The sequence below is a fragment of the Diadema antillarum genome, unplaced genomic scaffold (assembly GCF_040938485.1).
Source record: "Diadema antillarum isolate AM-2024a unplaced genomic scaffold, OU_Dant_1.0 scf00000201, whole genome shotgun sequence".
Lineage (NCBI taxonomy): Eukaryota > Metazoa > Echinodermata > Echinoidea > Diadematoida > Diadematidae > Diadema > Diadema antillarum.
The window spans coordinates 2,130,001-2,144,032 of NW_027271090.1; the positions used below are offsets into that span (position 1 = coordinate 2,130,001).

General features: G+C 38.2%; 1 protein-coding gene across 1 annotated transcript in view; it reads left to right on the forward strand.

Moving 5' to 3' along the window:
* The window catches only part of LOC139723857 (alpha-amylase A-like), a 13,264-nt gene extending 3,786 nt beyond the window's left edge, over positions 1-9,478 (forward strand). The window contains exons 2-5 of the mRNA XM_071635063.1: positions 2,050-2,185; positions 3,491-3,714; positions 6,369-6,654; positions 7,724-9,478. Coding sequence (XP_071491164.1) covers positions 2,052-2,185; positions 3,491-3,714; positions 6,369-6,654; positions 7,724-8,555 — 1,476 coding nt within the window. The 5' untranslated portion in view covers positions 2,050-2,051 and the 3' untranslated portion in view covers positions 8,556-9,478. The remainder of the gene's footprint in view (positions 1-2,049; positions 2,186-3,490; positions 3,715-6,368; positions 6,655-7,723) is intronic.
* Positions 9,479-14,032: the final 4,554 nt, after the last annotated feature.

Sequence of the window (14,032 nt, forward strand, 5' to 3'; positions counted from 1 at the left end):
TTTGAATCAGGTTTTCATATTATGGCTAACTGATTATTCAGTAATTTTATTATCGTAAGAAGAAATAAAAGTTATGTAAAATAAAGGCAAGAACATGATCAACAACAACTGAATCGACCACTGCATTATTATACAATTCATTATGATCAGGATCGAAATACATTATAGTCTTGCCTTTATTTTCTTTACCATCAGTAATTTTGGTAATTATATTTTTCGTCCTGTTTATTGCCTCTATCTTTTTTTAAAGAATGTGATGACTCAAAAAGATGTTTCAATCCAATCAGTCACCCGATATCTTACAAGATATAAATCTTCGAAATTCGCAATACATGTTGGATAGTTTAATTGCCTATAATGTATATGTAGGTTTTTCCTCCCAGTATTATCAGTTTGATTTCTATTTAACGATGCGATCATTCAAGCTCGAGCAAATTTGAAAGATTACCGAGATCAAGATTCAAAAAGCTGACTAGTACTTTGACAAGTAATTTCCTTTTGTCAGCCTCCTATTTCATGATTTTCACACATGAACGTCTTAAAAGCGATTTCAAATTAAGATTGCAAGCATGGCGCATTCAAATTCACACCAGCACCACCGTGATGAATGTTAAGGAAATGACATTCATGAAAAGGCACTCATTGCAACATTTTGGTAGTGCCTTTACTGTTAATGTTTTAAAAATTTGGGAGAATAATGATACGACCATTCCGTAATATCAATATTGAAATATTGTTGGTAACGAATAAATTTAAACTGGAAGAAGAAATACATAAAATATGAATGAAACTTTGGCATAAAAATGAAATATTATAAAATCAAATTAGTCAATAGTGAAAATGGGAATTTGACCGATATAAATACGGTTTGAATCACATAAAACAGAGCTTGATTATGTTTATTTGAATTTCATTGTTTAAACTTCCAAGTTGTGTGCCTGCAAATGAAATTTAAATTGGTACTTGGGACGAAATTAAATTGGCGCGAATTGAATGCAAACTTAAATTGAATGAATTTCCCTCTATAAATTGAATGAGACAGAATCTGAAAGGAATGACATGAGGCAAATTTGAAGATGAATGATATGATAAAAATCAAAGAATTAAAATGAATCGTGAGACCAGAGCGTTGACGAAATCGCTTGAATTTAAAGCCTTCTCATTAATTCGAATACAATTCGGATGAAATTAAGAGGGAAAATCTACATTATATTTACAAATGTGACCCTGCATCACAACACCAACAAAAAGTCGCCAGACATGGATTTTCAGTTAAGGGCAGATTCTTAAAGAGCAGACTCTAAGCTTTAAAATGATGTATAACTCAATTCAAATGGACTCCCCTAACCTATCTAAATACTAGAAAGAAAGCGCATACTCTAGAAATGTGTGAAAGAGGAAAGAGGCTCTGAAGTACAGGGTGTATAAATGGTAAAGCGCTTAATCTTTACCAAGCCGTGCTAGCCGTGCAATCAAAGGGACAAAACACAGGATGTAAACCACCGGAGCAACAACAATGAAGGGATTATCAAATGAAGCTGAAATTGAGCATGTTCTATCAACACATTCTGTCCATGATTAATGCCAACTTTCAGAGCAGTAGACTTATCCTTTCATAGGGTATTAGACTTGAAAGTGAAGAGTGTGTAAAGGATTTTAAGAAATGAAAGGGGGACTCAAAAAAGGGTTGTAGAAAAACTGCTGAAAACACACTTTCCCATTCATTTTATCATCCCAAACTAAAGAACAATGTGGAAGAAGGATAGCACTTCCACAAAATATGAAAAACTAAAGATTGACTCAGTTGACCCATTTCACCTTTTTTGAGTCCTCATGTAAAATCAAGGGGTGCGAGTTTCTGTTTTGTGATGCACGGTCGCAAATACATACACATATAATATGGCAGAGTATTTCGGCAGACTCGCTTTGAACTTTAGGCACCTTACCCATTCTTTATTTAATGAACAGATTTCATTTGATTCATTGACTTTAGTTATTCCATAATCTAAAAATCTCTTTTGTTTTGCTTTGCTTTGTTCTTCCTCCCAGCCATGTCGATGAGCTTGTATTTTCTCTTGCTTGCCGCCGTCTGTGGCGCGTCTGCTCAGAACTTTTTGGACGGCCGAACAGTCATCGTTCATCTCTTCGAGTGGAAATGGGTTGACATCGCCGAAGAATGTGAAAGGTAGGACCGAATTTGAAATAACTAAAGCTATCCAACAAAAGAATTAACAAAGAAGAATATAAGATGCCACTTCGAAAGAAATACGAAGTGATCATTGTCAAAGTAGCACTTGTAATGCAGGTATAGCCCACAACAAACTGTAGACAGGTATAGATAGGAGGGATTCACTAATGAGTTAAATTTGTTTGAAGAAAATGGGTATTTGTGTTTTCGTTTTAGAGTTGAGGATAATAAGCAATAATTTACGAGACTATTGTAATAAACACAACAAAAAGTAATACCCCCTTAATCAAAATGTCGTAACTTTTTCACAATAAAAAAAATAGCAAAATAATTTGGTAAGGGCATCTTTACACTTAATATTACTAACTTCTGTGAGAAAGTACGAGTATTTTGTTCAGTCATTCATTTTGAGACAAAAATGAATAGTCACTTTTCGAAAGTCTCAAGTGTCTTTTTTTTGCGGGGAGGGGAGGGTTGTGAAACATTCTGTTTCTGATGTATCTTTAACCCTGTGAGGACGAACTTATTTTGCTTTAACACACATTTCCCATAGACACCTGCTCGAGTATGAAATATTAATGTTTTACCATCCATCTTTTGACCTGCTCACACCTAAATGTCTATGTTCAACCCTCCTATAACTGAAAAATCAGTTTAGTGAAAGAATTGACATCGGATATTGTTACCAGTATGTAACAGATGTTGTGTGAACATAAAAAGGGGGTCATTCAAATTCATGGAATTCTTCCGTGGAGATGTTTTTATTGCAACGACTGACAAATTGCCCTACATCGACGTAAATAACGCTGATATACATTGATGTAGGGCAATTTGTCAATCAATTGCAATAAAAGCGAGTCATTGTATAATGAATGGGTAAGCAGTAAAGCAAGAAGTGCTAAATTGCACTGTTGATGTGACACAAGGGGGTTTAACAATGGATGATGAAACAACAAGCGTACTTAAACTTTCCCCAGATACAGAATGCTTCACATTATTTATTTCCAAAAATGTTATTTGTAACCTCTGAAAAGTGACAATTTCATCTGTAATGTGCACTCACTCATTTTACGGCTCAATACATCACGCTAATTTTCCCACAGGAGTTATTCAACAAGCGTAGAAGTATCCCTGCCAAATTATTTTCCTCAAAACTTATTCCTTCAAAGGTTATGCTGATTGTTATAAAGGGAGTACTTTTTTGTTGTTGTGTGTATAATCGCAACCCATCGAATCGTTATCATTAGAACCATCGTCATTTTAACTATTGCTATTACTGCCATGTTTGTCACGGTGATGCAGGTTTCTTGGACCTTACGGTTTTGCGGGTGTTCAGGTATCTCCCCCTAATGAACACAATTTAGTTTGGGACCCATGGCGACCATGGTATGAACGCTACCAGCCAATCGGCTACGCTATCAACAGTAGGAGCGGGTCGAGAAGTGAATTCAAGAACATGGTCAATCGATGTCGGGCTGTCGGAGTCCTCATCTACGTCGACGCAGTCATCAACCACATGGCAGCATGTAAGGCTTTGTGACAGGGACAGATTTCAGCCAACCAAACATAATTCTTCATGCGTTTCGTTTTTTCAAGGTTTTTCTCAGCAGGCCCGGCGTTGTGGCGCAATTAACTCCGCAATATTACATGTACTAAGAGACAAAAGTTTTAAAATTCGTAACGGTCACCGAGCACTATACAAAGCGAAGGACAAACAATCTTGAAAGTTCACCTCCTTGTATCTCCCTCATTTTACCATCAAATCCCTTGAAACTTCACATATATATCTAATATGGATATATCATCCTTCATATGAGTTTTGGACTGTCGTGTTTTTCGAGATTTGTATTTTTCTCTTTGAGACGGTTTCGGTCCAACTGAAGGGGATTGCAGGGTGGTGAGTGGGTGAGGGACGAACCCCGCAATGTGCTTCAACTGTTTCATGCAGCACGAAAACCGATACATCGGACTGCGTAACGCTCACGCTATAGATTTTACGTGGGTCACAAATGACAGCGATCTCAATTTTTTTTCCCGAGATAAACCATGTGACAAATGTTACGGAAAAGATATTTGGAGCACAGTGCGGACATACTATACCACAAGTGTCATACTGAAGTTTCATTTTTGGGCAACAAAGAAAAATGTGAGAAAATAACACTATTTAGAGACCAAATTAATTTTCTTTTTTAGAAGCTAAGTATTTTCACAGGTTTATCCTCAAACCCCAAATAACTAACATTGTGAGTTAAAGAATACTTTCTCCCTCAATCTACTGTATAAATTTTGTCATTTGATGGCTTTAGAGGTGAGGTATTGCGATTGTCCTGCAACACTTCCCAAGCCGTTTTGCTTAAACATGTTGTTGTTTGATGCAAATTGGGAAGCGAGGCAAATCGCCGAGCCTGTCAGTGTTACTTTCAGAGACAACTCTTGTCCATGACTCTCTTATAGTGCTAATAAATGCCACTGATACTATGCACACTGACATTTTGGATGGCTAATACTTTAGAACTTGACCGCATCAACAAAAGATTTCCTTTTGTACGACTACTTTAATTTGATGCGAATGATAATCTTATTTTTAGTGATATCATGTAAAAAAGGGGGGCAAGTTTGTGTAATGTTTAATCGGAATTATTTTAAAGTAATGGCATTATCCTTTCAGACTATACCGACTTGTAAAATCAAAGGAAACTTTAAAAGAGTTAAAAATCCAAGAACGTTCTTATCTAAAGGGAACCCAAACCCAAAGAGAAATGTGGATTGAGTGAAAGCTGCAACATTAGTAGAACATATCAGTGAAAGTTTGAGGAAAATCGGACAATCCATGCAAAATTTATCATTTTTTTTAAGTTTTGGTGTTGGAACTGCTGGATGAGGAGTCTACTACAGGTTATGACGTATGTGTGGACAACGATATAAGAAGATATAAAGGGGATTCCAAAAAAATTCATTTTTCTTGAAAATTACACATTCCATCAACTTGATACTGACATACGTTAAAGGGGAAATCTAGTCTAAGTATAAGTTAGTCTGATAAGAAAGAGTAAAATATTCGGAGTTCAACGGTAAAGTTTCGATCGAAATTGAATGAAAAATAAGGAAGTCAAGTCATTTTGAAGTTTCACCAATTTTTTAAGGAAACAGTTCTTGAACGGTCGATAAGAATACGCAAATGGCAAAGTGAGCACATGTCATCCCCTCACAACTTGCATATAGTTTGTACATAAAATTTTTACATTTCCAGTTTTTCATTCAAACGCAATTATGCCGAGGATCAAATCCTGGTATATCTAACTGATCACTATTCTCAAGTTATTCAACGAGGAATGTCATCATGTTTCAGACTTCAATGACAGAAACAATGAATTTTCGTTTTGGTTTTTTTTTTGTGCCCGATCAATGGAAAATTGTGAGGTTGTCACATGGTTGTCATTTCATGTCCGCTGTACAAGAACTGTTTTGCAAAAATTAACAACACTTCAAAATGTCATAACTTCCTTATTTTTTCATCCAATTTCAGTCAAATTTTTACCGCTGAACTCGTAAGATTTTACTCTTTTATATCAGTCTAACCTACATTTGGACTGGATTTTCCCCTTTAAGGGTAGCAATTATTCCCCCTGCTTTCAGAAAGCGATATTAGTCAAGTGCTTTTTCATAATGCTAGAAAAGTGATTTTATTTTTTTTTGTGTGGAATTTTCTTTATAATTATTTTCTTTATATTGTTGTCCACACAAACATCATAACCTCTAGTAGTCTCCTCATCCAGCCATTCCAACACCAAACTTTAAAAGTTTCATAACTTTTGCATCGATTGTCCGATTTTCCTCACTTTCACTGATGTGTTCTACGCATGTTGCTGCTTTTACTCAATCCACATTGCTCTTTGGGTTTAGGTTCCCTTTAAGATCCAATTTTATGAAACCACTAATATTAGTTTGTCTTATCTTAATCTATTCATAAAAAAGCTACCTTGAACGTGGTATGAATTTGCAATTTAAGTGGCAAGTGTAGGATTGCTTTGGCTGGTTATTTGATCTTCATTTGTATTTTTTGTGTGTGCTTGTGTGTTTGTTTGTTTTGCTTGCTTCGTTTTCCTACACAAATCTTTCAGCTTCCAATGACTGAATGACAGGTATGCCTGTACATTATGTATTTGAATTTCCCCTCCAGTTAGCTACGACTTCCCAAATGTGCCGTACAGCAGCTCGGATTTTAATGTACCGAGAGGAAACTGCCCAACTGGCGGAAATATAAATGACTACAACAATGTCTATCAAGTAAGGAACTGCGACCTCGTGGGTCTCAACGACATCATGTTCGGCTCCGTTAACGGCTATTATTGTAACCAGAAGGTAGCGGCCTACTTGAACGACCTCGTCGGCCTGGGCGTGGCAGGCTTCCGAATCGATGCTGCCAAACACATGTGGCCTGGCGACCTGGAAGAAATCAAGAGCAGGTAAAAAGAATTAAAGATTAGAGCAAAATCGCGCCATATTCAATTATGACTTTCTTTACTTTTAACTTGCAAACGCAGCTTTCCATAACCTTTAAAGGGAACGTAAACCCAAAAAGCAATGTGGATTGAGTGAAAGCAGTAATATTAGTAGAACACATCAGTGAAAGTTTGAGGAAAATTGGGCAATCGATGCAAAAGTTATTAATTTTTTTTTAAGTTTTGGTGTTGGAACTGCTGGGTAAGGAAACTACTAGAGGTTATGACGTATGAGTGGACTACAAGAAAATATAAAGGGAATTCAATAAAAAATTCATTTTTCATGAAAATTACATATTCCATCATCTTGATACTGACATAATTATGTTAGGGGTAGCACTTATTCCCCCTGCTTTCTAAGAGCGGCTATTCAAGTACTCTTTCATTTTGCTAGAAAAGTGAATTTTTGTGGAATTCCGTTTATCATATTCTTTATATTATTGTCCCCTCATACGTCATAACCTCTAGTAGTCTCCTCATCCAGTGGTTCCAACACCAAAACTTTAAAAATTCATAACTTTTGCATCGATTGTCCGATTTTCCTCAAACTTTCACTGATGTGTTCTACTGATGTTACTGCTTTTACTCGATCCACATTGCTCTTTGGGTTTGTGTCCCCTTTAATGGTACATCTCCGTGGGCTAGACTTGTCCTATAATCACCATGTTAACGGGTTGGTTCTCTAAAATCCCAATACTTATGTGCACATATTTTCTTAATTTCATCGTGTTTGATATTCATGTGACATGACCCTTTCCATATTCGAAGGTTGAGAGCAAACATTGAATATGAAAGTGAAGAGTTTGTTCGCAAAACGAGTAACCACCATGATTATTAAGTCGAGAAACTTGTGACAAAATCTGCTAAAAAAAGGAAATGATAACAAAATATCGGCTATTTACAATCTATAACTTCAAAATAAGGGACCACTGAAAATGATATTTTTGTGATGGACTTACTTTTAGAACGTTTAAAATGATGTTTTTTGCAATTGAGTTCTTCGAGTGTTTTTCTATTTTTCCTCTTCAATCAGACTGAACAACTGCGCGGTGGGTGGCAAGCCGTATATCTACCAAGAAGTTATCGACTTGAGTGACTGGGAAGCTGTCCATGCGGAAGAGTACGTACACATTGGCGATGTCACTGAATTCAGATACTGTGAGGATATAAGAGGAATTGGAGAAGGCTGGAACGCCGCTAAGTATTACTCGAATTTCGGCGAGTCTTGGGGCATGTTGCCGTCACACCAGGCCCTTGTCTTCGTAGACAATCACGACAACCAACGAGGCCATGGAGGCGCCGGTGACATTCTCACCCACATGAATTCAGTGCCGTACAAGAAGGCACTCGCTTTCGGCATGGCTTGGGACTATGGTACCTTCCGCATCATGAGCAGCTACTATTTCTCAAACGACGATGACAGTCCTCCGGCTTATTCCGACGGCAGCATCATCTCTCCTTCTATCAAGAGCGATGGCACGTGTGGAAACGGGTGGGTATGCGAGCACCGATGGCGCCAGATTAGGAACATGGCCTGCTTCCGCAACGCCGCCGGAACCAACGGCGTGCAAAACTGGTACGACAACGGTAACAATTTCATCGCCTTCTCCCGAGGCAGCCGAGCTTTCTTCGCACTCAACAACGAAGGCTACACCTTTTCGGAGTGGCTGTACACTGGTCTGCCCGCTGGAGACTACTGCGATGTGATCAGCGGTGACCCAACCGGTTGGGGCTGCACTGGTGAGACCATCACAGTCAACTCATCGGGTTACGCTTACATCTCCATTGGCAGCGGCGAGGATTCCATGATCGCCATCCACGTTGGGGCAACAAAAAGCTCTTCAGCGAATTCGTGTAGCTGGTAAAGAGCTTCACCCCACCTACGACGATATTATGACCAATGAGACGTCTCCTGTGAAGGAGATTTCGCATGCCCGCCTGACGTAGATGTTACACGCTGCGCCTTAATTACAGCAAGTTTTAATTCATAGCAGTGATTTTTCATTAATTTTCCAATAAATATAGTTTCCACAATTTCAGGATTCTGCCAGCACAGCTGCACTGATGTAAAGATACTTCAGCAATTCATAGTTGAAGGTATGAAAAGTATACACATGTGTATGAAAATAATTGTCATGATAAGGTATACATCAGCACATGCTTCTTCAAAGCTAGATACCACTAAATACTACCAAATAATCTTGATCGCAGCCCATTCCCCCCGAAAAAAAAAATCATTTATAACTATATAATGTCTTCTTGATCGTAACAGTCTCATGAACAAGTTAGCCATATTACACACTTAAGTTGGCAAAAAAAAGGAGCAAAGTAAAATTAAATACTTATAATTCAAATCATGCTGCAGCTGCCGCTGCAGTCCTCGGACCGTTTTACTTTCAAACCACTCTAAACATTCATATCAGCATTTTCTTTGATGTAACAAAGGCCGGCGGCACTTTTTTTTTTTTGGAAAAGTGGGGGAGGGGGAGGAACAGTTTATATTTCTGGTGCCACTTCCGAGTTGCAGCAGCTAACAAAAAAAAAAAGAAAAAGAAAAAGAAAAAAGCCCTCAGCGCAACTTTCTGGTGCGACTGGTGCCACTTCCGGGTTTCTTCAGCTGACAAGCAAAGGAAAAAAAAAAGCATTACTGCACTTCTAAGCTCTCTGGAACAACGCATAGAAAGCTTGGCCATGTTTGTTTGCTTGTTTAATTGTTGTTATTTTTTCTGGTGCCACTTCCTGGGTAAGAAAAGTGAGGGCCCCAAGTGATTAGACCCTATACTAACGATTATGCGAAAAAAAAAAATAAATAAAAATGGGGGCCCGCGAATCATGCCGCCTGGAAATCATCTTGGGAAACGTCGAATCATCAAGAAGCAATCAGATTCCAATAAAAGATATAATGAATCATTGCATTCCGTGCTTTCTCTCTATTTTTCAGGTTTTCTCAGCGCCATGTGTGTGTTCCTGGAAAGTGATATGATGCTATTATGCATAACTGTTAGATAACTAGTTAATCAGCGCCATGTCCTAAAATTTGTCTTGGAGACTTTATTGATGATGATGATGATGATGAGGATGATGATGTTGATGATGATATGTCACACATTATTCGCAAAGTTGTTGTTAACGTATACACCCTTAGTGTAGTTTTTAAAGGTCTTCAGGTTGTTATAATTTCAAAGTTGAATTGCATTGAATTGAATTGAAGAAAAGGCTTTACTCTGTCCGTAAGTTTCAGGCGGGTAATAGGCACGTCAGGAGTTAGTCGTACCATATGGCCGCCGTTGACGTAGAGCAACTGATGAGTGAAGATTGGAGATAACTTATGAAAAAACCTTGTAAGTATAGCAACATCTTAAATTGAATATCTGAATATAAAAACGAACCAAGTCCATTACAGAAAATTTTCCCTAATGTTTTTTTAGGGGGGGGGGGTTCAGTTAGTGGAATGTTATTCAGACAAATTTTGATTAGACAAATTTTGATTGTGAAACGTTCATTTTACTGATTATCTATCTTTATGACTTCGTAAAGGGGCTGCAAAGGCGATCGCCAAATTTGGACTTGGGTCGTTTTTTTTTTGGATATACTATATATATATATATATATATATATATATATATATATATATATATACACATATATATATATATATATATATATATATATATTCAGGCATATGTTGCTTGCTCTTGAAATATCAGCACACTAACTTTAGCCACTTTACGTCCAAAGCTTCTTGAGATCTTTATAAAAAATGTGTGTGTGTGCGTATGTGTGTGTGTGTTTGTGTGTGTGGGGGGGGGGCGAGGTAGATGTGTGTTTGTAAAGCTATATACGATTCGCTGCGGGGATTATCGAATCTATCAGAGCTATTTCTTTTTCCACCTAAATACATAATACATGGCTCACTGAATAGGAGATGCAGACTTACAAAAGCTTTGCATGTGTATGTTGTCGTTGTTGTTGTTGTTGTTGTTTTTCACAAGTGTGTACGAGCGAGATGATGAGTATACCATTATGCGTGTGACAACAAGAAAAAAAAAATGTGCGTTTTTAGCTTTAAGCGGGTCCACTCTAAGAAACACAAATCTTAAACAATGAACAAACAGACAACAAAGCAATACAGAACAATACTGAAAGTGACCATTCGCAATGAAGATACCGTGTAGAGCCCACTAATGTAGAAATCCACTACAATGTCAAATCAACCGCAAATGTCAAAATGACCACTAATGTCATAACACATCAACCACAAATGTCAAAATCTTATTAATCACAAATGTCATAACACGTCGACCACAAATGTCAGCATTCAGACGTAAAAATTCACTTGTGTGTAGCTATACGTGGCAGTATGATTGTTTGTTGTTTTTTTTTTGCGTCTGAATGCCCTATTAATTTCCATTTTACTGCAAAGTCCATAACGCGTCAACCACAAGAATGTCAAAATCTGATTAACCACATTAATGTCATAAAACGTCGACCACAAATGTCAAAATGTACATATTTACTGCAAATGTCAAAACGCGTCACAGGGGTAGATCCAGGAATTCCGTAAGGGGGAGGCGCATTTACAAAATCAAGGGCTGGCGCACCCCCTCTCCCCATTTTTTTTCTTTTTATTTCTCTTGTTTGAACAAAAAATAGAGGGGTCGTCTGCGTCAACCACTAATGTCAAAACCCATTGCTTGCATTACAGAGGCGAATCAAGGAAATCCGTAAGGGGTGGGGGGGGACGCGCCTTTACAAAATCAAAGGCTGGTGCACCGCCCCCCCCCCCCCCCCCGTCAAACACAAACGCCAAAACTCATTGCTTGCATTACAGGGGTGGATCCAGGATTTTTTTTAAAGTGGGGGCGCATGCCCCCTTTTTTTCTTTATATTTCTTGTTTTAACAAAAGGAAAAAATAAAGGGGGGCGCCCGGTGCCATTCCCCTGGATCCGCTATTGGATCATAGGCTACCTTTTTTTCCTTAAATTTGAAAGGGTTATAGGATTAGGAATATAGGGTAAAGAAGAAGGAGAGAAGAAGAGGAGAAGGAGGAAGAGAAGAAGAAAGTGTAAAAGTAACAGACGAAAAAGAAGAAGGCGACAAGAGTGAAGAAGAAAATGCAGGAAAAAATAAATCAAAAGCCAAGAATTAAGAAGAAAATGAGGAGGAAGAAGAAAACCAGAAAGCAAACGAAAAAGTAGAAGAAGAAAAACAAAAAGAAGCCTGCGCGCTGCCTTGAAGAAGAAGAAAAATAAGAAGGAGAAAGATAAAAGAAGACTTCAATATAATACAGATATATACAGCTCTCCTGGTGCTCGAAACCATTCCTAATGCCCTTGTTGCTCTAAACCCTGGTTCTTAAATGGCTGCCTGCCGCCAAAAATTTCCAGAAAAAAAGAATCATCACAATCACAATAAGTCATGTACATACGATTACACATATATATATTTTTTGGGCAGTTCGTTCGCATCATACTGTATACTACTGACATAATAACTTATGTCGACGGATATGGGAACACCCCCCCCCCCCCCCTCCTCCCCCATCTATGCTGGGTCCTGGTGCTCACCTGCTGACGACCTTTTTTGGCGGGGAATCTGATAGATATATAAAGAAAATATAAAGAAAATAAAAAGGGAATTCCAACCCCAAAAAATATAATTTTCATGAAAATTACACATTCCATTAACTTGATACAAAGAGTAGTGATTATTCCCCTTGCTTTCTGAAAGCGGTTAGACAAAGTGCTCTTTCATTATGCTAGAAAATTGAAAGCATGTTTAATTTTCTATTATATTCTTTATATTTTCTTTATATTGTTGTCCATACATGATGTCATAAACTCAAGTAGCCTCCTCGTCCACCGGTTCCAACACGAAAACTTTAAAGATTCATAACTTTTGCATCGATTGTCCCCGATTTTCCTGCAACTTTCACTGATGTGTTTTACTAATATAGATGCTTTCACTTGATCCACATTTCTCTTTTATATAGGTATTGGTTTCCTTTCACTTAATGTAAGTCAGGCATCTTGGGTGACAATCCCAATCCGGATCGCGTTGTACTCTCCTCGCCTTGTCCATTCCTATCTTCTGACTCATCACTCATTAATGCAGCGTGCAGACAGTTGACATAAGTTTCCTGTCGACTTGCCAAGTGCTGCAATGCTGGCCCGGAAGTGCAAAAATGAGGTTAAGATGTCGTTCCATAAAACTGTCCCAGAATACAGATGACTGACCTCCTTTTTTTTCGAAGGAATATCAAAGTTCTATGACTTTCTGTTGTGACCGTCTTTTCTGCTTTGTTTTGCTTTGTCTTGTCTTGTCTCGTGTTGCCTAGTCTTGCTTGGTTTTGTCTTGATCTGCTTTCATTTTCTTGAAATTTGGAGATAACAGTACAGGCATGTCGGATTCGGGTGCCATGCAAGTGATGCAACGGTTCCAATATCAAATTGTTCCTGCGACAATTGCTATCGCGCAATATCTGCACGCTAAGGCAAACAAAAACTCTACCTATACACAGATATAATCCTAACCAAAATCGTAATCATGCTAATTGTCACATCAAACAAACAAAACAAACAAACAAACAATATCACAACCCTTACCCTAACCCTAAGTCCTTGGAGAAAATAAGATAGGGAAGTAGGCCCAATGTTATTGTCGCAGTCACCAATGCGGCAAATAAAACGGTGTGGCCAGTGAAAAAAAGCAAACAAACAAACAAAAAGAGATGCAATACGGAGCTATGCTCCCAAAATTAACAGAGGCGGGGGGGGGGGTGGCAGAATGCTGGGGGTGGTGGCGGGATGCTCGACTTGCGTCTGATTATGTAGCTTCGCGAATTCACGGCATTGTGTTCTCCCTTGTGCTGGCCTTCTCTGTTGTTGTTTGTTATTAAATGTTTTATTCTACACTTGGTTGGATATGAGGTGCCCCACTAAGTAACATATTCTTCAAAGTTATTTATGTCTTTGCGTGGAATTTCATATGTATTGTGTTGATTGTCTTTTTATGTACATAAAATTGTGCCTCTTTAAGTTGTCAATGTATATATCTTGGTCTGCATAGGCCTACATAATATAGGCCTACGTACATCATCACAATTCGACTTCTGTTCGCCCCTTTGCAATTTAATCTATCAGAGGACGCCACAATTGAACGTGGAACGAAGGGATGGAGGAGCTCAAAGAGTTTTTCACGAACATGTCAGCAGAATGGTTGATCATGGAAAAACCAGTCTCTTCTCGGAGCATAATACAATGTAATTAGGTATGTGCCACGTTCATACGAAAAGCGGAAAAGGTTTACCCTCCCTCCCCCCCCCCCCCCCCCCCCCCCATC